Source organism: Malania oleifera, chromosome 7, assembly GCF_029873635.1.
Source record: "Malania oleifera isolate guangnan ecotype guangnan chromosome 7, ASM2987363v1, whole genome shotgun sequence".
Lineage (NCBI taxonomy): Eukaryota > Viridiplantae > Streptophyta > Magnoliopsida > Santalales > Ximeniaceae > Malania > Malania oleifera.
Window position 1 is genome coordinate 6,925,183 of NC_080423.1, and position 26,395 is coordinate 6,951,577.

Here is a 26,395-nt window from a genome sequence, read left to right on the forward strand (position 1 = left end):
AACAAATATGAAAATTAGAGAAAAATCGAAGGGAGAGAAAGAAAATAAATTTAAGTTGTTCGACAATATGCCTACATTCACAGTCCCTGCATAATTTTCACTATCAATGAAAAATTGTTTTCTCTTAGTTTCAACCATTAACTACAATGTGTATATATAGTCCTATATAAAATCAAGATATACCTTTGTATGATATACAATCGAATTATATCATATGACTCTAAGATATTGTACTCCATTTGATCACGAAAATCACACATAATATATAAAATTCCAGTAAGATGTCTATCTATTACGCAACAAATTAATTAAGCCCCTACCATGACTCAGATGACTGACATAAATAAAAAATTATTTTGCCTTTACCAAAGCGCACACACAAAACAAACCCAAGCACAAAAAAAGCAAGAACAAAACAGAAGCCAACAACGAAAACACCACACGCGTAAAAACAGAGCATTTCTTCTGGCGAGGTAGGCATGAAGCATTAGGTCTCCATGCACGCGTTGAAACTTGAACTAAGCATATTTTCGGGCGATATGCTGGAGATGGCGGAGCAGTTCTTCTGGGTTGGATAGCATTAGCAAGTGATCTCCAAAATCAACTTCAAACTGTTCCTGCACTCCAAAATTTTCTATCTCCCAGCGCTGGAACTCTGCTGGAATCGCCTTGTCCTGCTTGCTTATTATCGCAGTCCTTGGAACCGATCCATAACGCTCCATTGTAAACTTACTCCGCACTGCCAAATCCGCTTGGAAAAACGACCCTACCCTCGTCAACGCCTTTGCCAACTCCAAATCCTTCAATTATGTTTGAACGAAGACGAAGAAATTGTAATTCCTTAGCTAGCTAGGATATAATTGAAATATCTTAAAGAGACAGAGAGAGCTAGAGACCTCAGTAGAGGAGAGTTGATAGAGATTTTGCTTCAAGAACTGAGGGCCCAGCTTTATTGTCGTTATGTTTTTCTCGCCGCAGAGAAACCAGGAGAACTTACAATCCTTCCAATCGACGACCACCTTGGAGTACTACTCAAAAGAGAAAAACAGAGGGAAATCATGAGGTAAAAAACATTATTATTTATTGTTAGTTAATTATTTGTTAATCAAAAGGTGAAAATGCATAGTTGTGGCTTAATTGGCGTAATGATCTCGGCTCAATTAGATCCGACTATTAATGTATGCTTATAATTAAGAGAATTGATTAGGTATTTTCTAGCTAATTAAAAGAATATATCTTACCTGCAAATCACAGCACTAAGCCATCGTATGGAACGATATATAATTAGCTAGTTTTAGTCTTAGATCGCCTAAAGATATCTATCAAATTATAAGTAACAAAAAGTAAAACGAGTAAATGTACTTTGTACTTTTCTAGTTAAGAGCTTGAAAAGTTTGGCAAAATAAGAACATATATGACACACAGACAATAATATATATAAATGATTGTCAATGAAGTGTTTTAGACTTTTAACTGCATAACAAATGAACTAAGAATTAAATGGATCGGCCACATATCATATGAGATAAAGACAAAATGAACAACATAATCTAATGACTTAGCGACATAACATATGAGATTAAGATAAAATGAACAATACAATCTATAAATAGATGAATCTTTGTCAAGGAAGTCTGAGGGATGCATTGTCATCTCAATATATGAATGCCCTTTTCATGAAGGACCTGTTAATGATATTTTTTTTCCATATTGTATGAAATGCATAAGAGATCCGGAGAAGGGGCATTTGGCACCACATGGAATTGAAAGAATTCGCTCTTAGACTTATGAATGAATTGAAAGCAATGAAATAAATATGAGAAAAAATTTTAGTACCAAACATAAGAGATGGAGAAATCCTCCCAAAAAAAACCCATCTAAACGCCAAAATAGATCTCCAAGTTCTCCACCTCCAAAAATCAGTAGAAAATAGTGTCACTTCCTACTTCAAAACCAAGAAAAAGTCTAAGAACATCAACTAAGCTAGCTAATCGCCCATTAGAGGTGACTATTTATTTCCCTCTAAACAAACAATGCACACAGACAAATTATGTTGTCATCTCCATGTTTTTCAACAGCATACATTTTGAAAGAGCTCGATGGACTACTCAAGAAATGATTAATTGCAAAATACATTTCATAATACCATTCAAATTCAAAAGAAAACAATAAAGCAAAAGTACAAAACCGTCAATCGAACCACTTATCACAAGCAATCAATCAAACACTACATGCATTTCTTCATAACACACAAAATCATGCAAATTAATTATACAAAATAATCATGTTTGAATCTAGGTTTTAGAACATGTCTATCACTTGAATACCACATACGGACACGCACTAGATTCAACATTCCAATCATACATTTTTTTACAAATTTGTTTGGATGGACAACTAAAGTCCTATTTGTTTTTGTGGACAAAGTTTTGATGTTATTTCTTCAATGAATTGGTTGTTACTTTTGGGAACTTCACTCACGATCTTAATGGGTTATTGGTTTAATGGAGCAAATATATAGGAATATGCGTGTAGGGTGGTCGTCCAACCAATGTAATGGCCATAACATGTTGCCTAGAAAGACTGTTCTGGTTCGTGGAACATGAATGGGATTGTGGTGCGACAAATGCTCTAAGGTGTTGAATGTTAGGGGTGTACTTAAATTAGATATATTGATGAAAAAGATGGAATGACTGACACTTGTATATTTTGGTGAGGATGTTGAGTTGCTCTTAATCTAGAAGAGATTTTGTGTTGTTTAATGGATTAACCTATGATTCATTCGATCAAAACTCTTGGATTGACTTATTTTTACCGCGGATAATTAAGGGTAAATTAGGATTATTTTTTATCAAATATGTTTTAAATAATTTTAAATATTACCCTTGTGTCCCACCGGTCAAAATTTTATGAGTGACTAGATATATGGATTCATTTGCAAAGATTAAGCTAAGATTAAGGCTTTTGATTAAAAAATTTTCTCTGAAATTTTTAGAGCTTCACTTCCACATACACGCTCATATACTCCACCCTTTTTCATTCCTTTGTTAAAAGCAATTTGATTAGAGTATTTTTGAGATTATCTACAAGCTCATACTCTCATATTGATTGTCGATTTTAAGAGAGTTAAGCTCAAAAGTTATCCCCATAGATTTAATCTATAAATTCATTTTGTGGGGAAACTTGTTAACCTTGTGAGTCTTTGTACTTTATTGTAAGACTTTTGAGCTTGCTTGTGTTTTTTAAAGAACAATTTTTTTTTTTTAACAAGCTTGCTTTACAAATATCTCTTGTCCTTAATCTTTTGAAAATTATTTTGAGATATTTTATTATACTCTTGAAAATCTTTGAAACATTATTTGTGACTGATACATTTATATAGATTGTTTCAAAGAAACTTTGGTAGCACACTCTCATACATTTATTGTACATTGACATATTATTGAGAGTAGTTTCACATATTTTCACTGAACTTATATTTCCTATTATCTAGAAGTGCATTGATTATTGCATGTGTGTATTGGTACAAATTTGTATGTGTTTAGAAGCATTAGAATCGTACAGAAAAATTTGATACTCACTGTTGTACTTCAAGCGTGGCCTAAGAGAGTGTTGATCAAACTCGTAAGGATTGGTAGGGTCTTCTCTGCCCCGTAAGAAGAGTTTATAAAAGTTGAGGTCACCCCTGAAAATTTGACCTGATTGTAAACGGTGCCGCTCCACCCATTAAGTGAGCAATAGTGATAATTCTTAAGCTTGCGAGCTGAGGCAGAGACGTAAGCAATATCGGCCGAACCCCGATAACATTTCTAGTGCCTGCTTTTAATTTCCGCAATTTAAATTTCAGCACTTAAATTTTTGTATTTGTGAATGTTGCGCATGATTTAATTTTCGCATATTAATTTTATACGATCAATTAGTATATGCTTAGAAAGACCCTAAATTGTGTATTACTATTGCTAGTTTAGTTGGACGTAGGAGATAATTTTTTAAATACCCAATTCACCCCCCATCTTGGAAATACACCAATTCCAACAGGGTCAAATAAAAGATAAAAAAGAATTGGATCAAATGAATGCTAATAACCATAGAAAACCTTAGATATAAATTCATGGAGTAATTTAAATGAAAGAGAGAATAATTAGAGAAAAAGAGAGCAAAAATGCATGCAAAAAGAGATCAACTTGAGCGGTAATAAGTATAAGGAGTAATTGTGGGGGGAGATCTTGACGTTGATAATTTTTTGAAATGTGGGGTCAAAACTATTGAAAAAAAATTAGTTTGGACTAGTAGAGCATTAGTTTTAATTAGATTCATTAACAAAAAACTTACATTTATTGATGTTTAAAAAAAAAAAACAAAAATCAAGAAACTTGCAAAATTTTGGTAAGGTATGTAATCAATTCCTTTTTTTCATCACATATATAAAAGACAATCTATAATAGAGGTTGAATAAGTTTTACTTGCAAGACTATTGAAAAAGTTTCAGTTTGAACAAATAAAGTAGTAGCTTAAATTAGATCTATTTACAAAAGATAAAACTTACATTTACTAATCTTTAAAGAAAACAAAAATCAAGAATTTTACAAAAATCTAATAAGGCATGTAATCAACTCCTCGACATAAAAGACTATACTCGTCAAATAGTAAGATGTTTAGATTTCTTCCATTTTGTTAGATAAATTTATGCAAGAAGCTTAAATCAATCATCAACGCCTTTTATAATATGGCAATTATTATAAAACATGTATAACAACATAATGCTTTATCTGCTCGAATTTCAAAGAAAAAATAAATTATTTCTTAAAAAAACTTAATTTCTCGTGCATCAAGAAAAATAAATATATGAATAAAGATTGTATTCCATCTTCTAGGCAACCAATTGGAGTAAAGTTAGTTTAGAATCAATCTAGAAAAGAAAAAGCATTTGAATGCGAAGCATAGATTTAGAGATTGTGTCCAATAAATATATAATATCCATGTTTGATAAAAATCAATACAAATGTAAATTTATGCTTTTCTAATATTCAACAATTGAAAGCTATGCTCACACCCTTTGACGGATGGAAGAAAATGCCTCACCATTTATGATAAAAGAGAATCCATAGTCACATGAATTTAATAACAAAAGAAAATCATGAACTAAAAATTATTTTATTTAATATCTAAAAATTAATTTTAGGGTTTTGAATGTAAATCTCTAATAATAAAACCAAAAAAAGAAAGAAAAAAAATTCCATACAACATTTCCATAAAATAATGCATTAGAATAGAAATGATAAGGAAAACTTCACATTTTACGTAGTAATGTTTGCTTGCCCAAATAACTAAGAAAGAACATTGTTGGACGAAAAAGAAGAAGATGGATACTAGAAACTGTTGGATGGTTTAAGGTCTTCTCAACTCCAAAAGTTAGCTCATGGGGTGAGGTTTTTCCTCACACTTAATAACTGACCACCAACCTCTTCCACAACTGATGTGGGATAATCCTAACAATCTCCACCTCACACATCGAAGTCTCTCCCGGCAAGGCAACCATTGGGGTCTCCCCTAGCACGACACACAAGGGAGAATGTTGGTGAACCAAGCTCTGATACTAGTGTTGGGTGGATTAGGGCTTTCTCAACTCCAAAAGTTAGTTCATAGGGTGAGATTTTCCCTCACACTTAATAACTGACCACCAGCCCCTTCCACAACCGATGTAAAATAATCCTAACAAAAACCCACCTTGGTTGTTAGACCCCTTCATTGAGACCCAAATTAATCATTGGAAACTAAAGGATTGCATCTCTTGCACATCTGCTACAAGCACCTTCATTTCTTTGAGCACACATATTTTAATGACTATTCGAACAAGCTCTCAATCTCCCCACTTTTTCTTTGAGCTAATCTTGGGAAGTAATATACATTTTTAACTTAAAATCTCATCATTTTTTCTTTAAGCCTATCTTGGGAAGCAATATAAACTATTGAAAATCTTGCAGAAAATTCAAACATACCTTGATAATTCTTCTTTTACAAGATGAATGATTGGGTTGAACTCTCTTCCTCCATAACATTGATAGAAACCCATCAGGTTGAAGAAAGAAATCAAAATCAAGATAAAGAATGAACTATCTTCGATTGTATATCACAGATTTAAGCAGATACATTACATAAGGGTGAGACATTTGAGTTTCTGTTGACAAACGTCAATTAGATGCTAGGTCATAAGGAAATATCTCTAGTTGGAGAAATAAAAGATTATTGAAATATAAAAATTGGGATTAAATGTGATGTCGCTTGAGCAATTACAATAGTTGAATGGTCATACGATTATATCTAATGTCGGAGGAAGATGGGAGGGCATGCAGAAAAGGGAGATTGATTTTAAGTTTAAAGACAAAGAAAAAATTTAACTTTACTTTAATTAACAAGCAAAGGGCAGAATTGATATTTTAATTTTTGCCACTTTGAGGACTACCAATTTTTCCTCTTTGGGCTTTTAGAAGTACGGAAGATTAGAGTTAGGGTTGAACCAACTTTGTAAACTCACATTTGTCTTCTACACATACATCTAATATATATGGGACCTAACACACATATTCTAAAAAGATTTTATATAATGAGGACTGAATAAATGTTGAACATTTGGGAGTATAGAATAATGTTGTGTTCGGGAACATGAATTTCAGACCTTAGATTTAGATTTGGACAAATTTCAATTCAATTTTATATTACATCTTGTCAAATCTAATACAAATTCAAATCCAAAACCTCTCCAAATATTTAATAGGGTAAAGGATCTTAATAATAGAGTCCATAGTAATGTACGAATTTTCTATATATTCTCTAATCAACTATTTTATGTTCATGTGCCTCTAATTAATTTGAGAAATTATTGTTATTGATCTAGAAAATTTTATCATATACTTCTAGGATTGAAATCCTAAATCAGTTTTCATCAATACTATAATTAGAGACTTTCCTAGATAAGAACAATTATAACCCATTTGGAACTTGGAAAATATAAGGGAAAGGAAAGGAAAATATGAACAATTTCATATTTTCATGTTTGGTTATCAAAGAAAGAGACACAAAAAAATTAAAAAAATATACCAAATTAGTTAAAAATTATTATTATTGTTACTTAATTATTTGTTAATCAAAAGGTGAAAGATGCACAATTGTGGCTCGGTGCAATTGTCTCATCTCAATTAGATATGGTGAGTTATTGTCCATTTAAATACACTAGCTTCACGATTTTATCCTATAAAAGACAACTCGTGTGACTAGAGTTTGAACCAACTTTATAAACTCAAGATTTTCCTATTACACATCTAATGTGGGACCACAAGATTTTATAAAATTAGGACTGAATGGATATTAAACACTTTGGGAGCATAGAATTAAGCTATATATGCTTTGGGAATTTGGATTTTAGACCTAGGATTTGAGATTTGAATAAATTTCAATACAATTTATATTGCATATTATTCAAGTCCAACACAAATCGAAATCCAACACCTTTTAAAGAAATACAAAAAAAAAAAAAAAAAAAAAAAAAAGGCCAACAGTTTTACTTCCTCAAAAACACTAAACCAACAGTTTTACTTCCTCAAAAACACTAAACGAAGATTATCATAAAGCATTTATCACAAAGCAAACAAGGCACTCAAGATTTCCTCATAATTAAGAGGTAAGAAAGGAAGAAAGTACCATTTCCAGAACATAAGAAGGTTTGTGCTTGGTGTCCGGAATGAAGGCATTCAAAAAAACGGCGACGGCGATCTTGTGGGGGTAGTTTTCCATGGCGACGGCGGCGTTGATGCCTCCCATGCTGTCTCCCACCAGGACCACCTTCTCTCCTTTTGGCAGCGCCGCTATGATCTCCAACAACGGCCGGGAGTATGCGTCCACCGAACAAACTTGCTCTATTCGCCGGAGGTCGATGCCGGACGCTTCAAGGTCCATCGTCGTCACCTTGTGGCCGGCGGCCTCCAGCATCGGCTTCAGCTTGTACCAAATCCAAGCTCCATGGCATGCTCCATGTACAAGAACGAAATGTTTCCTATCGTCCTCCTTTGTTTTTCAGTTTTAATATAGGATACATTAATCAGTTTAGTATAGTTAGTAATTTAATTTTCAATACTAACTATAAATATCATTTCTTTTACTGCATTAAACTTCAACTCTTCTCTTATTATTGAAGATAAATAAGAAACATTAATTGTACATCATATGTGGCATGATTATATTTGGACAAACATTTTTTATGAGATTAAGTTCTACAATACTCTACTTTAAGGCTACATTTAGTTTGCAGTATATCTATTTTAAGAATAGAATAGTTTGAATCGATTAATTATAATTATTTATATAAGAAATTATGTTCTTAATATAAAACAAATAACAATGTGAGTGAAATAAAGCAAATAACAATGAGAGTAGTACTAGGTTGGGTAACATCCTGGGAAGTCCTTGTGTTGCACATGCATGCATATATACAATAAATACGAAAAATAAAGAAAAGGAAAAGAGAACAAGAATAATAATGAATTTATGTGGTTTGACAATATGTCTACATCTATGGAGTCTTTGCATAATTTCTACCATCATCAAATGAAAACTATTCTAGGGTTTCAACCCTCAGCTATAATATGTATATATAGTCACATAAAAATTCCAAATACCCTAATATGATAATTCAGTTATACTATATCCTAACTCAAATGCATTGAATTGTATCGACCTGGGAGGGAGGTGGGGGAGTGGGCTTCGGCGGCCTCCTACATCCCCCAAGTGCAGATGTTAAAAGTAGAAGTTCAAATGTATTGATATCATGTTTAGACAACTGATAGATATTTTAGAGTTCAGACTTTTATTATAAATATATGTATGGAATTCGATATCACTTCTAAAATATCTCTGATTGAAAACTTTACATAAATTTAAATCTAAAATTCAAAAACTAATACACAACGCAAGCATAGATCGACAGAAAATTATGATGGAATACAAATAATTAAATTAATAATTAAATAGTAGTGTAAATAGACAAAGCTAGCTTACAATTTTGTCATAAATTCTTATCATGCCATCATCCCCTTGGGCCTTGCTAAGAAGCACCCCATTGAGCCACATGATCCCTAAGATTAGTTCCAAAACAAGACTGCTCAAGTTCTTGCTGCCCATAGCTTCTTCCTTTCACTGCTCCACAAAGCTGCCTTCCTTAATCTTTTCTTCTACATCAGCAGAGAAGTCCATTTATAGAACAAGAAAGGTAGCTAGTTAGTTCGCATGGTCATTGTGGTTGAGGATGGCCCTTGTCTCCTTGCATCATTTGGATGAGCGGAGAATCCACTCCAACTTGAGTAATCGAAAAGATATTTAGGACTCATATTTTATTATATTTATTTTTTAAAAAGTTCTAATGATGTGTTTGGAAGTATGAATTTTAGACCTTAAAAAATTATATTTAGATGGATTGAGAAAAAGTTCAATATAATTTTATATTATATTTAAAATCCAAGGTCTCTCCAAACACAGAGTAAGTCTTTTCTGAGATTCGAGAATGCTGCACTCTCTTTCGATTTGCACTGTAAATTAGATTACCAATATAAATAAAAGCGCAAACAGTAAGAGTCTTTTGCAAATAAAAATGAAGCTATCTTTTAAAAATAAAGTAAAAGATTGGTAAAAATATTTAGCATAAACTGATAAACTGAATTTTGATAAATTTATAATATCAAATAATAAATAATTGGCCTTTAAGAGATAAGTACTAAGAGTAAAAAAACTTGAGAAAAAAAAAAAAGAAAGTCATTGATTGAATATTAACTAAAGAAAAGAGTAGTAGTTATAAAAATGTTAGTAAATCCTTTAATAAATTTATCCATTTAAAAAAAATTATAGAAAAAAGAGGATAAACCATCCTCAGCAGCAAAAACAAAAGATAAAAAATAAAGTACTAACATCAATGCTACGCCTTCCTATCCCTTTTAATATTAGACATTGAAATACATACCTTAAAAATCGAAAAAAAAAAAAAAAGGAAGCTAAAAATGCATCCAAAAAAGAAAGCTAGAAAGTTAGCTTTGTGCACAAGCTTCACATGGTCATTATGGTTGAGGATGGCCCTTGTCTCCTAGCACCATTTGGATAAGCGGAGAATCCACTCCAACTTGAGTTATTAAAAAGATTTTTAGGACTCATATTTTATTGCATTTATTTTTTAAAAAAGTTCCAATGATGTGTTTGGAAAAATAAATTTTAGGTCTTCAAAATTTAAATTTAGGTGAATTTGGACAAATTTTAATAAATTGTTTTTTTATCAGATAATATTATTATAAAGTGGAGAATTCAAACAAGTTATTTAGATTCTTTAAATAAGACAATGGTTAAAGACGTGAATAAAGTCACCCTCCAAAATCAATGAAATATAAGAGAACTCTTCCAAATCTAACAAGGATAGTGGGGTATTGGACCTAAACCAATGAAATAGTGTTATAGTATGTGGCTCATATCAAGTGAAACACATGTACAGAGAAAGTAGGTTGAAGAAAACAAGGAAGCTGGTCTGAAGAAACTATTGATGATTTTCTATAGGAACATCGATGGTTTCTTCCAGAAGCCAATTAGGAAGAAATCGTCGACAGTTTGACAGAGGTACATCGATGGTTTCTTCCAGTGAAGAAAAACCATCGACTGTTTGATAAAACCGTTGACGATTTTGTTTGGCATCAGTTTTGAAATTTAAACCGGGAGGATTAATAGGTTGGGGGTGCGAGGAAAAATCCTCCGCGAAACGGTACAGGGGTGTTTCAAGAATTTTCTAAGACCTTTGTAAGTCTAGGGTTAGTATAAATGCATATGATGTAACCCTATTTTTTACGATAGTAAATTTCAGCTGCCGCTTGCTCCTATGGATGTAGGTATTCTATCAAACCATGTTAAATATGTGTGTGTTTCTTGCTTTCCTTATCTCTATGTGTTTCCATATTATTTTTTGTGATTCCTGCATTGCACTGCATGTTTTTTTGCACAACAATTGGTATCAGAAATTTCGGATTATGGCAAAGCAGGGTAAAGGATCTGTTAGTGCAGTAGGGCTGTAACGTCCTCAAAATTCTCACCATTATTATATATATATATATATATATATAATCATATCTATGCAGCAGATATATAAGTCATACAACCATATATACTTAATAATATCAAATTTCAGTACATTCAAACCATACCCATATACGATAATTCCCTCTACTATCATCTACCCCAAAAATCCAAAACCCTGTCACAAACTTACCCTACAACCAAGGTAATCAAGTAAACTCTCTATCCTCGAGCCTGATCTGCTCCCCTAACTGGCTCACCTGAAAAGTGGTAAAGTAATAGGGTGAGACGACGCTCAGTATGTGGAAATATGTTATTACTATTGTGTGGCGACCGAGTTGTAAAACTATAACATTAATATATAAAACTACATGATTTGGAAAATCTGTAAAACACATGTATAGTAGCTTAAAACAGTTGTATAATCTGAACTTTCTATCATTCATACTGCTATATCATACTATATACGACAAAAGTTGTAAAACTGTATACATATACATAACTGTACTCTTTCCTTGGTACTCTGTATGTCATGATTTAACCCCTCATGACAGGGTTGTACGGCCCATAGGCGGGACTTAACTCTGGTCGACCCTCTAGGTAAGTCATCATACTCTACACTACCTCATCCCGGCTAAACTGCATCCACTCCTAAGCTCAGGACTGACGGATACCTTGTTAAACTGATCCCCTCAACCCAGCGTATCGGGGAGCTGCATCCTCTCCGAGAACAGTTTGATGGTACCCACACACTATCTGAGATATGTAGTTGCACTCTATCTATATTAGCAACGGTACCGTGCTCTATAAATTGTATCTGTGTATAATCTTTCCACAGGGATATGATACTATATATATATATATACTCTTTTTACTGTCTTCATTATGTTTCCAAAATAACCATAACACTAATAATCTATATTGTAAACACTGTAATATCTATAGCATTTTGATACTATAACTGTATAATCTCTTTATATTTTCTATCTGTACAATCTGTCTATATACTATGAGTGTTATGACATTTAGGAAAACATATCATTCTGTAAATACTATATATACTGATCTGAATAAACATATGTGTGTATATATATCCATCTGTGAAACTATTTAATTAAAAGTGTATATGTACATGCATCTGTCTGTATAATATCTGTGAATATCTGACTATATTTATATGTTTTGTATAACATCATATACTGGGAAATCTATATAAAATTCTACATCAAATAATATCTACTCAGGCCACACATACTTTATAATCTCACATTCTGTAAAAACTATATGATAATTGGTATACATGCAACTATAAAATTTCTGTTAATATAATCAAATCTCCTAGCATAACATATTTTCCTTACTTAATTTCTGAAAAGCCTTCACTGAACTCTGACCCTACACCCGCTGGGTTCTCCACTCAACATCTGGAAAACGACATCCCCCAGAACAAAACATCAGTATTTTCTCACATACAACATTTCCTATAACTGCAAAGAAAGCATATTCTAAATAAAACACCTTACCTTGAATTTGGAACGAATTTCAAACCTCTTCCACCGATGATCCGCTCTAGCAGACTTATAGAGAACTTCGCGTCGTGGTGGTTTCAGATCGTCGATCCAACGTGAAATAGAGCCGGGATCGAAGAGAGAAGGAGGGAGAGGCATTTAGAGAGAGAAAGGAGGTTTCTTGCACTGAATTTTCATCAAAAATCTGGGTTTTCACTATTTATATAGCCGGATTCGTCGACGAGACACATTATCTCGTCGACGAGTCCTTAAATAATTTTGTCGACGAACCCTACCTCCTCGTCGACAAAATTCAGACTACCTAAAAACCCCTCTCGGTATCTTCTTATTGACGAACTCTCTGTGTTCATCAATGAAGCTTGCTGCCTTCTTCTGTTTCTGTTTCCATTTCCTTCCCTCTTTATTATTTAAATACCATTATTTTTTAGGTCGTTACAAGGGCATGGTGAAGGCGTTATACAGAAAGTAGTCGGAAGGCATGGACAACATTAATTGGAAGGAACTGGAAGCAAAGGCTGTGACAACTATCAAGCTTTGTTTGGTTGATGATGTGATGCATCATGCCATGGATAAGGAATCACCAGTGGTAGTTTGGTTGAAACTGGAAAGCTAATATATGTCAAAGTCATTGATGAACAAGCTTTTTCTTAAGTTGAAACTGTACAGTCTTAAGATTTCAAAGGGTTTTGGTCTGAACCAGCATATCAACGTGTTCAATTAGATCATCAGTGAGTTGAAACAAGTTGATATGAAGTTCGAAGATGAAGACAAGGTGTTTATGTTACTGAATTCCCAACCAATTTCTCCTACGTATGAAAATTTGAGTACAACTCTGATGTGGGGAAAAGAAACTCTAGAATTGAACGAACTTACAAGTGCTCTTTTAGGTTTTCATCAAAGGAAGAAAGCTAGTGATGGGAATTTACAAGGTGAAGGGCTTGCGGTGAGGGGTAACTAGGAGCGTGGGAGAAGCAAGTTTCGGAGTGGACCGATTGACAATAAATCTTGGTCCAATTCCTGAAAAAGGAAGGACATACGGTGTTTTTAAGTACGGGAAAAGGAGACATAAAATAAGATTTTCTAGAGAAAAAGTAGGAAAATATAGAGAATAAAAAGGGTCCATCAAAGTCCGCAAATGTGATGGAAAAAGTATACTCAGAGAGCAGTGATGTGGATTTGCTTTTTGTTTCATCCAGTTCATATCATCTCATAGATTCTTGGATTTTGCATTCGACATGTTCCTATCACACAACACCTAATAAAGATTGGTTCAACACCTACAGGTTAGTAAATTATGGTTCCGTTTGAATGGTTAATGATACATCATGCAAAGTTTTTGGAATAGGGAATCTCAAAATTAAAATGTTTGATGGTTTTTTTAGAATGTTGTGTGATGTTAGGCATATACCATATTGTAATGAGTTTAATTACAAGTCTGCAACTGGAGTAATGAAGGTGAGTAAAGGTTTCTTAATAGTGATGAAGGGGTAGAAATTAGCAAGAAATATCTATACCCTGCTAGATATTACAATTGTTAGAATGTTGTGTGATGTTAGAAATATACCATATTGTAATGAGTTTAATTACAAGTCTACAACTGGAGTAATGAAGGTGAGTAAAGGTTTCTTAACAGTGATGAAGGGGCAGAAATTAGCAGGAAATATTTATACACTGTAGATACTATAGTTGTAGGTGGAGCTACAGTTGTAGAGTCTGAGTCAGATAGTACAATATTGTGGCATATGTAGTTATGTCATATGAGTAAGCGTGGGATGATGGAGTTTCATAAGATAAATCTATTAAATGGAGTCAAAACATGCAAGATTAATTTGTGCAGCTGTTGTGTTCTTGGGAAATAGCATAGGGCGCAATTCAATATAGTTACACACAAGACGGAAGGAATTCTTCACTAAGTTCATACAGATGTTTAGGGGCCAATAAATGTAGCATCACGGGGAGGACATACATATTTCATGATTTTATTAATGAAAGCTCATGAAAGGTTTGGGTGTACTTCATATGGTAGAAGTTAAAAATGTTTGCCAAGTTTAAGTTGTGGAAAACTGAAGTAGAAAATCAGACAAGGAGGAAGATCAAATGCCTCATGTTCGATAATGGTACTGAGTACACGGAGTCAAAGTTCATAGATTTATGTAAGAAGCATGTAATTAAAAAACATTTAATAATACGCAAGACACCACAATAGCATGGTGTAGCGGAAAGGATGAATAAAACATATAGCTAAAAGAGCTCGATGTCTCAAACTGCAAAAACCTTTTGAATATGGCATGTTTCTTGAGTAATAGGTTACCAAGGGCAGCACTAGATGGGAAAGTAACAAAGGAGGTTGGGATAGGTAGCGTGGTAGACTACTCTGGTTTGAGAGTGTTTGGATGTCCAACCTACGTGCATTTTTCTAGTGAGGAGAGATTGAAACTTGATGCGAAGTCTAAGTAGTGTATCGTTCTAAGGTATCAAAAAGGGGTGAAAGGTTTCAAGATGTGGGATATTAAGGCAAACAAAGTGGTGATCAGTAGAGATGTGGTTTTTGATGGGAAAGTCATGTTGCAATGTACTCAGGAAGAAGAGAAATAGGTGCTAGAAAATTGTAGCAGCAATGAGCATATGGTGGAGGTGGAGCTAGAGACTCATGGTACAGATGACAATATTTAGAATGCAGGGAGCCCTAGTTCAAGAGATCAGTAGCATCACAGTATAGCTATAGACATTCCCAAACGCACTATCAGGCCACCTACTAGGTATGGTTTTGATGATTTGGTTTCTTATGTACTCATTACTAGTAGCGAGAATGCTACAACTTTTCAAGAGGTGGTGCATAGCCAAGATAAAAATATATGGATGGGTACTATGGTGGAGGAGATGAAGTCTCTACATAAGAACCAAACATAAAAGTTGGTGGAGCTTCCAAAGGGGAAAAGAGTGATAGGATGCAAATAGGTGTATAAGAAGAAAGAAGTAGTATTAGAAAAAGGAGGAAAATTCAAGGGTTGTCTAGTAGTAAAGGGTTACTCACAGAGGAAAGAATTGACTATGATGAGATCTTCTCCCCTATGGTCAGACACACTTCAATCAAGGCCGTGTTGGGTTTGGTAGCACATTTTGATATGCATTTGGAGCAGATGGATGTAAAAACAACTTTTCTTCATGGTAATTTAGAGGAGCTGATTTATATAGTACAACTATAAGGGTTCAGTCAGCCTAGACAGGAACACTTGGTCTGCAAATTGAGGAAATCACTTTATAGGCTGAAGCAGTCGCTAAGGCAGTGGTATAAGCAATTTAACTCCTACATGGTCTGGATTGGCTACAAGAGTTGTGAGTATGATTACTGCGTTTATGTGAAGAGTCTTGATGATGATTCATTTATTTTTTTGTTACTTTATGTGGTTGATATGTTGATTGCTACAAAGAGTAATTAAGAGTGAGGTCAACAAGTTTAAAACTTTGTTGAGCAAAGAATTCGACATGAAGCATTTGGGTGCGGCCAAGAAGATTCTTGTGATGGAGATTCGTAGGGATAGAGCTTTCAAGATATTTTGGTTATCTCAGTGTAGCGATGTTGAGAGGGTTTTAGGGAGGTTCAACATGGATAATGCAAAACCAGTGAGTACACCTTGGGCGAATCATTTTAGATTGTCTATCGCCTAGTGTCTTAAGAAAGATGATGAGGTTAAAGACACGTCAAAGGTTCCACATGCTAGTACAATGGGGTGTTTAATGTATGCTATTATTTGTACATTACTGAATTTTGAACAAGCTGTCACTATGGTGAGCAAGTTTCTATTAAATTCAGGACGACGACATTGGGATGCAGTTAAGTGAATTTTCATATACTTGAGGGGTATTATAAACTATGACATCAAGTTTGACAAACAAAAGGATGATCCTTCAGTTGTGGGATATGTGTGTAGACACCCTATTTTTGCCCTAGCCGAATAGAACAAAGGAGTCCCTTCTCATTATATTATTATTATTATTACCTTATTTATATTATTATTATTTTATTATTATTATTAGTACTTTACTATTATTTTGCTAGTATTTTTACTATCATTATTATTATTATTTTCATTTTTATTATTATTACTAGTACTTTTATTATCTTTATTTTATTTTTACTTTACTATAATTATTTTTGTTTTCCATTTATTTTATTGTTATTATTTTTGATATATTATTATTATTATTATTATTATTATTATTATTATTACTTTTTGTATTATTACTCTATTTTTATTAGTATTATTATTACTATTATTATTATTTTACTGATAATATCTTTATTATTTTTATTTTTATCATAATTATTTATTATTATTTACTATTAATAGTAGTATTATTATTATTATTATCTTATGGATACTTATATTATTATGATAATTATTATTATTATTATTTCCTTTTTCATTATTACTATAAGAATAAAAGCATAAAAAAAAATTCAAAAAAGGGAAGTTTGGTTTTAGGGTTTTCAATTCTTTTTTTTATATAAAGGCAATGAGGCACGGAGCCAAAGGGAGGCAGCACACAGCCGGAGCACACAGAAGGCCAAAACCAAAAAAAAATAATTCTTGTTCTCCTTCTTCTTCTTCTTCTTCCCAGCACACGGCCAGCCTCCTCTCTCCCTATCTCTCACGCGCACGACCTTCTCACATCCTTTATCGCCATCAACTCCCCACAACACCACAGATTCGTCAACACCCACTGCCATCACGCAGCCTGCACCCTCAACAGCTCCGACAACGTCCTGGCGGGCAGCAGCAGAAAACGCAGCACACAGGCATCCCGTTGCTGTGGCCTGTCGCCCATCATCACCGCCGCCCACCATCGCCTGCAACTACTGCTCCAGCACCGTCGTGAGCACCGCCGAAGGAGCAACAACCCAGCAGCTCCGTCATAATCCACGCCGCCGCCCTCCGGTCGTGAACCTGCACCCCCACTAGCTCCGGCAGCCCCCTGTTGTGAATACCCTGCACTCTCACACACACGTACGTATATATGTGAAGTTTATTTATTTATTTTTTTTATCATACATTTAATTGATGTTATATGTATATACTAACTTTAATTTATTTTTCGCAGGATTTTTTATTTTATTTTATTTTTCATCTTGTGTAATAATATTTATGCAGGTTTTATATATATTTAATATTCATTTGTTTATTTATTAATTAATGAATTCATTTATTTCTTTGTTTCTTTTCTTATTTTGACTTGTTTTAATACTTAAAGCTTAAGACTTTATTGTATAGGTGTTTATATTAATATTTATCGTAGTATGTAAATGTTCGCATTTAGGCTTTCTATTATATATATGATAAATTTTTAAATACTGTGTTCACGACCTTATTTAATCGCGGTGATGTTTGTTTATTTTTTTATTTTTATTTTATTTTTTTTTTGTTTTTGTGTGATAATTATTATAAATATTACCCGGTTTGCTCTCATTATTGTTGTCCTATCATGTATATAGTTTATCATTTTAGTTCCTTATTGTTATTATGTATTTATGATATGTAGTTTTGTCATTGTTACATATTTGTGGTATATTATATATTATGGTGGGTATATTATCATAGGTTTTTTTTTTATTGTTATATATATCTAAGGGGTTCGTATATCATGTTGTTGTGTAGATATTATTTAGGTTTTTGTGGTATTTAGGATATTTATCATGTTTATTTTTCATACGATACTTAGGGATTTTGTTTATTATTTAGGATTGTAATATTTATGCACATCTAGGATTCTTGATTATTTACATTATTTTCATAATACGACCATTTAGGGTTTTGGGTTATTGTTTTATTTTAGGGTTTTGGCTATTTCACGTTATTAGGGTTTTGAGTAGTGTTTTATTTAATTTACTTTATATTGTTATTGCGTATATATTTATGCTCATTATTGTTTATTATTTATTTATTTCTTGTATACGATTGTATTATTATTTTGTCGTGTTCATAATATTGTTGTGGAATTTTTAATGCTATAGTATTTATTTGAATAAGTGATACTTATATTTAGTAACTTAGTATTTTAAGTAACATTATACATTTAAGTTAGTATTTTAGGTGACCGTGTACATTTAGTAATATAGCATTTTAGGTAATATTATATATTATTATTATATTTTTAGTATGTTAATATACAAGGTGTTATTTATTATGGTAAGTTTGGCATTTTAGTTAATAATGTATATTAGGTGTTTTGGTATCATGCTATTATATTATATATTTAGTATATATAGTATTATGGTAATTTGTTATTTATTATAGTATTTGTAGATATTATTATTATTATTATTATTATTGTTGTTGTTGTTGTTGTTGTTGTTATTATTATTATTATTATTATTATTATATGTATAAAGGTATGTTTGAGCATTTTAGTTCATAACGTGCATGTAGTATTTTAATATTAACATTTTAGTTTGTGTTATGTACATTGACTAGCATGAATTGTGGTATTCTAATATTTTAGTTTATTATTATTTTTTTTTTATCTTTATTATATGTTTAAATTATTATGTTTATTATCCAAAACCTCCTGGAGTATTATTGTTCATACTTAAAAAAATCTTATAAATTTCAAAAAAAAAAAAAAAATCCTAGGAGTGTATTTTATAAATCTATTTTCTTGATTTTCAATTCCTATGATTTAATTGCGGGGGGTATTAGCCTTTGGGCTTCACGTACCCTAAGCTCTGAGGGAATATATATATATGTATATATTTATTTATTTATTACATGTATTTATAAATTCATAAAAAGGAATAATTTAAAGAATTATTAGATTAACTTAGGGATAATTTCAAATTAATTAGGTACCGTTCGTAAGAACGGGCGCGTAGGGGGTGCTCGTACCTTCCCCTCGCGTAACCGAACTCCCGGCCCCAATTCTGGTAATGTAGACCGATTCTACCCCTAACGGGGTAGTAATCACGTGTTCTAACTGCACTAAAGGTTAGTGGCGACTCCGACGTTCCAATATTTTCCCTTGAATATTAAAAATAATTTTAATTTCGCCACCCGGGGCACACGCGCTCCCGGGACGCCGCGACAGCTTGGCGACTTCGCTGGGGACATTAGAGAGTCGAGCCATTAATTAATTAGAAATTATCCCAAGTTCAAATTTAATAAATCTTTTAATTACTCATTATTTTGTGAATATTGTAATTTGTAAATAACTTTGATTAATTGTAAATATTTTATTTCCATAATTTGTAAATAACCTTAATTAATTAAAAATATCTTGTTTCCTAATTTTTTGATTATTAATTGTAGATACTTTTTTTCCAAATATTCTGAATAAGCATATTAATTGTAGATATATTGAATAAGCATATTAATTACCGATATTTTGTATACTAATCGTAAATGTTGTGTTTCCTTATTTTTTGTTTTCAAATTTTTTGTGAATAAACATATTAATTGCATATATTGGGTTTCCTTATCTTTTGAATATATATATTAATTGTAGATATCTTGTTTCCATATTGTTTATAGCATGTGAATAAATGTGGGGATAGCGGGATTAGGTTAAATTTAAATTCACACACTCTCACGCTCTATACCCGAGCTTTACCTGCTAAGATTAGATAGGAGTGTAATAGCGTTTGTCCCCACGTGGCAAGGCTTGTGGGGACCCGCGAACCACTCCGCTCAATTTAAATTTCGTCCAAACCCCTTTTGGGTGAGGATGGGGGTTAGATTGGGAACCTTTGTATATAGGAATTAGAGCCTACCCACACATACTTGTCTATAGTCTTCCTTAACTAGGATAGAGCCATGAAGAACCATGTATATATATACCTACCCTGGGTTGGGACAGGAGCCACATCCTACTCCACGTATAGTATATTGTATATATATTGTGAGATACCTTGTATTATACCATGCATTTTGCATCCATTTTAGACTTACATACTACTTAGTCGGTATTCTGAAAAAGCCCAATAATGAGACCATGGCCCATCCTTTCAAAAAATGAAGCACTTGGCCCAAGCATTTTAAAATATGGGTCGGCCCAACCCTTTTCAAATAATTCGGGTCCAATTCTTTAAAAGCAAACTTGGGCCCGACCTTTTTCTAAGCAAAAACTTGGCCCATGCCTTATTTTCAAAAAGGGTCAAACCCAGATTTCAAAAGAGGGCTTGAACCCCATTGCCTAAAAATTTGGGCCAACATTTTTTCAAGTAATCCAAGCCCAATTCCTTTTCAACTAGGGCCTCAGCCCATCATGAAATATGGGTTTACCCAACCCTTTTCAAATAAATCGGGCCCAATTCTTTAAAAACAAACCTAGGCCCGACATCTTCCTAAGTAAAAACTTGGCCCAGACATGATTTCCAAAGAGGGTCAAACCCAGATTTCCAAAAATGGGCTTCAGCCCTATCACCTAAAAATTCGGGCCAACATTTTTTTCAAGTAATCCAAGCCCAATTCCTTTTCAACTAGGGCCTTAGCCCATCATGAAATAGGTCGAAGCCCATATTTTAAAATACTTGAGGTCCAAGTGCACACTAAAATCCACAAGTTCACATTGAATAAATCCACGGGTTGACTAGCCTGGGTCAACCCCAAACTCAGACCATAATTTGACCCTTCGTGGGGTCTAAGGTACATTGACCATCATCAAAGAAAGGAATGGTTGAGCGAAGAAATCGAATTGAAATCATCACCCATCAATGGTTGCTTTAATCTTTGAAATGTTTCATTAGTGGAATTTTCTAGAATCCTGGCTAAGTTTTCATTTAGGTTACATCGTATGCATGCACTTCATTTCTTACATAGTCATGCACGATAGGTTGCATGCACACTCATATCTTTGTTTGTATATATAAGCGCACTAGTTGTATCCATGCATAAACACCTATTGCATACCCTAATCATGCATCAAAACACATTCACTCATGCAGTACATAATTGTGCATTCATGATTCTAAAGAGGAAATTGTTGGTTTTCAGTTTAAAGAGGTAGTTTGAGTAATATAAAGCAATAATTGAGACCACCACGCATCAGTACAATACCAGGCGAAGAGCGAGAGAAATGAATGAACAATTGGAAAATAGAGTCCTGGGTCTAGAACAAGGACAAGAAGAGATAAATGACAAGATAAGTAAGGTTCTAGAGTTACTGATGAACAAGGGAAAGGTAGTGCATGTTGATCCCGAAGTATATGTGGACCCCGATCATCCCCCAGGGTTCACCCCAGATCATGGACAAACATCAATTCCACCGCCTGGTGTCATGGGGGGTCCACCGCCAAATATGCCTCCTTTCATCCCTGCTATGCCAGCACAGGGGTTCCCAGTAGTAGGAACTCCTCCATTAGTACCTTCTGATATGGGGATCAGCAAATCTGAGGCTGAGCGTCGCTGTGACGTATTAGAAGAGCGCTTAAAAGCAATGGAAGATTCTAATACTTTCGATTCAATTAATCCAAATGACCTTTGCTTGGTGCCTAAAGTCACCCTGCCGCCAAAGTTCAAAATTCCAGACTTTGAAAAGTTTGACGGGATCTGGTGCCCTCTAACACATCTAGTGATGTACTGCTAAGCAATGGCCGCTTACTCGGACGATGAAAAACTAATGATGCATTTCTTTCAAATCAGTTTGACCGGGTCCGCTATCCGTTGGTACATTCAACAAGATAAGGCTCGAGTCCGCACTTGGAAGGACTTGGCCAGTGCCTTTATCACTCACTATCGCCATGTGACGGAAATGGCACCTGATCGAATGACTCTACAAGAAATGGAGAAGAAATCCACTGAAACATTCAGAGAATATGCTTTTAGGTGGAGAGATATGTCAATCCAAGTGGACCCCCCGGTGAGTGACCGAGAGGCCATCTCCTTGTTCGTGAGCACATTAAAAGACCCCTACCGTACGCACCTTTGGGGAGCAACTCCCCATGATTTTATGGATATTGTGGCTACGGGAGGAAGAATTGAAGGCGATATCAAGGCAGGTCTAGTCAAGGATAGTGGCTCGGAAACTGGTTTAGGCAAAAGGTGGACCAATAGAAAAAAGGAGGAAGAGACACAAATGATACAGGGGCAATTTAATTGGAAGAATCAGTACACCAGAGGTGGGAACCAATGGCCCAATAGAAACTTTGGTTTTAAGCCCATGCTAATTCTCTCGGCCATACTATTGACCGTTGTTGGGCTTTTAAGCATAAGGTGCAATCGTTAAGAGACGCAGGATGGTTAGCTTTTGATGATAAGCAGCCGGGAGTCCAGGGGAATCCTTTGCCCAAACACGAGGAAGGAAGTGGTTAATATATCCAGGAGGTTCCCAAATCAATGGTTTCAGTCGTTATCCACCGAGGCTAAAATGATGGAGTACCAAACTTTTGACTATCTAATCCTTTTCAATTAATGTTCTTTTGTTTTCCATTGTTATTTACTTTTTGTAATCTGACTCACTCAAAAAATGAGCAGCTCGAAAGCTATCTCAAGTATAGGAGTTCTATCGTGTAATATTAAGCCCAAGGGCTAGATCGTCTCCTCAGGGAATGCGTTTAATCTCAAATCTTACGTTCTTCCAATCAAAATTAAATTGCACTGAACTCGGTTCAGATTCGAGTTTTCAAGATGGTTCAATTTCACTTTTGATGAATTAAATGACACGTAATTTAAAACTCTAAACTAACATTCACTAAATAAAAGAAAACAAGAATAGAAACCCTACGTCTACTTAAAGAAACATTAGGACACGCGTTAATAAAAACTGGAAACCTAAAACATGGAACTAAAACATGCAAGAATGGAAACTCTAATCTACCTAAGGAAACATCGAAACACGCACTAATTAAAAATGGTAACATTAATCATGGAATTAAAGCACATAATGGAAACTCAATCACACACACACAATTTAAAAATCGAAACTTTAACAAAAATCAAGAACTCGAACCAAAATAAAAAAGACACAAACAAAAACCTGAATTTAAATGCTATCGAAACACAATAAAAATGCAAACTTTGATAAATCTGACCCTAATTAAGCTGAGCTTCAAAAAGAACCAAAAATTAAAAACATTCGCAATTCAAAATTTCAAATAACCCAATAAAAAATTAATACTTAACAATTATCCGACTAACACAATATTCAAATTCAAAACTTTAAATAATCTTCAAAAGATAACATTTAACACTTATTCAACTAACCAAAAATTATATAAAAAGAAAGAAAAGATGAGAGAAAGAGAAAAAGAAAAGCCATGAAAGCTTTAGGCCGTGGCAGCAAGGTGCTGTGCTATGGACTGTGCAGCAGCTCGTGGAGGCTCACGGGTGGTTTGTTGATTCACGTACAGCAGAGAGGCTGGAGGTTGGGTAAGAGAAAGCAAAGAAATTGGAGAGTAGAGAAGAAGGAGAGCAGGGAAGAATAAGAGAGAAGAGACAAAGAGCAAAGCAGAATTGAAAAGAACAAAAAAAACAAACTAAAGAAGAAGAAGAAGAAGAAGAAGAAGGAGAAGAGGAGAATGGGGAGCCATGGGGGCTGCCTCCCTAGGGGAAAGAAATAGAGGAGCTTAAATAGGAGGCATTGGGTGCCCTAGACCCGGATTGAAAGGATTGACCCGGATGGGAAAGGGTTGACCCGTCAACTTGATTTTTTTCATTTTTGCCATTCTCTGTTCATCGCAAATTCTGCTCTTCTGGAGCCCTTATCTCACAAAACTCAAAACACAAAAGTTGTAGATGATCCTTTTCTCTTTCTCCAGAAATTTGAATCGTCTCGATCGGAAATTGGAAAAAAAAGTTATGCACAAAATACGAACAGGTGTCAGTTTTGATTCCCGGGAATTTTCCTGCGACAAAAAATTACCAAAACTTCATAAATAGTGCAATAAAGTTTAAGAATGATGATTTTGGCACTTTGTTAAAATATTGAACAAATTTATACATTTAATTAAAAATATAAACCGTAAAGCCCGGGTTAAACGCCCAATTACGCAGTTTTGACGCGTAATCACACCCCCCAACTAACGTTTTGCTAGTCTCTAGCAAATGACGTGAATGAATCTCAGGGTGGTATCTACAACTGCATACTCCAGTAATCATGAAATCAATGCACATGCGGCAATAGTATACCATTTCACATACAAGAACATAACTGAATTTCACACAAGCTCGTTTATATTCAATGCACACGACTCCAAAGGACGTCACTCATGCAAGTTTCATCATTTATATGTCATTTAAGAGCAGTATACTCACATGAAGTTAATCAGTGGCACATTCAGAGTTAATGCAATCATATAAGTTCGAGTATAAACAGGTAAACTCTCGAGGTGTGTGTGATGTGTGTGACTCAGTACACCTAGGACACCAGTGGACACCTACAGAACGGTCGCTTTGACTCGGCCTAACTGGTATACCCTCAAGAACACTCTAAGAAAATGGGTTCACTCATCATATGTGAGGAAGAATGTCGCGATCAAACATCCCACATATTAAAAGGAACAACGCTAAGTATATGGAGTGAACTAGTCTGGAAAGGATCTAGCCTATTTATGAGGTGTCGGGTCCTTCACCCTAGCATCTTCTCACCTACTCGCCATATCCAACTGAGACCACCCTAGATCAACTCATTCACAAACTTGTCGTGAATACATCTAAGGCATTAACCGGTTGAAGAATCTTCATACGTGGAAAATATGTGTCGTCCTTGACTTTTTGTGATATGTATTTGGGCCGGCATTGACATTTCATTTCATGCGCATATGTGTTGCTTCTTCTTTTTTTCTGCTTATTCTTTATTTTCTGTCTTTTCTTGAGCAATAAGGACAATATTAACACTTCTTTTGTAATCTTCATACCATCAATGGGAATTGAGCTCGAGTAGAAGTTCATGAATTAAGTTTATCTCTAGGGGTGGCTCAGCCTTCACATTTTGAGTAGGCTACAAGACCTAGGTTTCTATCTCCCCACTAGGTGTCACCTCTAGGCTAGCAAATCAAAAATAAAGACTAGTGTACAAGGAATCATCTAGAAAAAGAGAACTGAGTTCTATGAACTCTGATTTGATATTAACGCTCAAAAGGACGATAAATAGCTCAAGAATATCTCACAAAGGTGTCATAGTTGCCACGGGTGCTCTCTCAGTGCTCACAGGAAACCCTAAGTGCAATGAATCACGTGAATGTGTTTATTCAGCCTCGTGAGATGCCGTGTAAATACAAGAAATTATATAGTCAAATTAACATGAATGTACTACCAATCGATTCTTCATGGAGTCATAAAATCATATAAAGAGAAAACTACGCATGATTGACTCAAGTGTGTAATTCGTAAGTTATATGCAAGTATGCGAAGGGTATACAAAGTGTTAAGCATGACATAGTGCAATGTAATTCCTCAGTGCTCCTCTTTTCTTTCTCTCTTTCTTTTTGATTTATTTTTATTTTTTTATTTTTTTGATTTTTTTTTTTGAAATATAAAACCCAGTACGTGTACGTGCACAGTGTCACATGCGAATGCTCATCCCCCCCAACTAAAGTAGAACATTGTCCTCAATGTGAAAGCATAGGGGAAATAGAAAATACTGTGCACGGGAAAAGTAAGGCGTACCTGAGTAGCGAAATAATGGAAAACAAAGATCGAACTACGAGAAAATAGACCTGAAAACTAACTAAAAATAAAATAAGATAAAATAAAAGGAAAATAAGGGAAAGAAAAACATCACAATTGTCTTGGCGGAGGCTCTGGAGGAATTTCGTCTGGTGGCCGCAGGTCTATAAA

At 34.2% G+C, this 26,395-nt stretch overlaps 1 protein-coding gene across 1 annotated transcript; it reads right to left on the reverse strand.

The window, feature by feature from the left end:
- Positions 1–238: 238 nt before the first annotated feature.
- On the reverse strand, positions 239–9,222 carry LOC131159596 (alpha-hydroxynitrile lyase-like). The gene is made up of 4 exons (XM_058114627.1): positions 9,052–9,222; positions 7,699–8,061; positions 897–1,028; positions 239–800 (listed from the first exon to the last, which is right to left on the reverse strand). Exons 1-4 carry the CDS (start codon positions 9,172–9,174, stop codon positions 519–521), a joined length of 900 nt encoding a protein of 299 aa, XP_057970610.1. The 5' UTR covers positions 9,175–9,222; the 3' UTR covers positions 239–518.
- Positions 9,223–26,395: the final 17,173 nt, after the last annotated feature.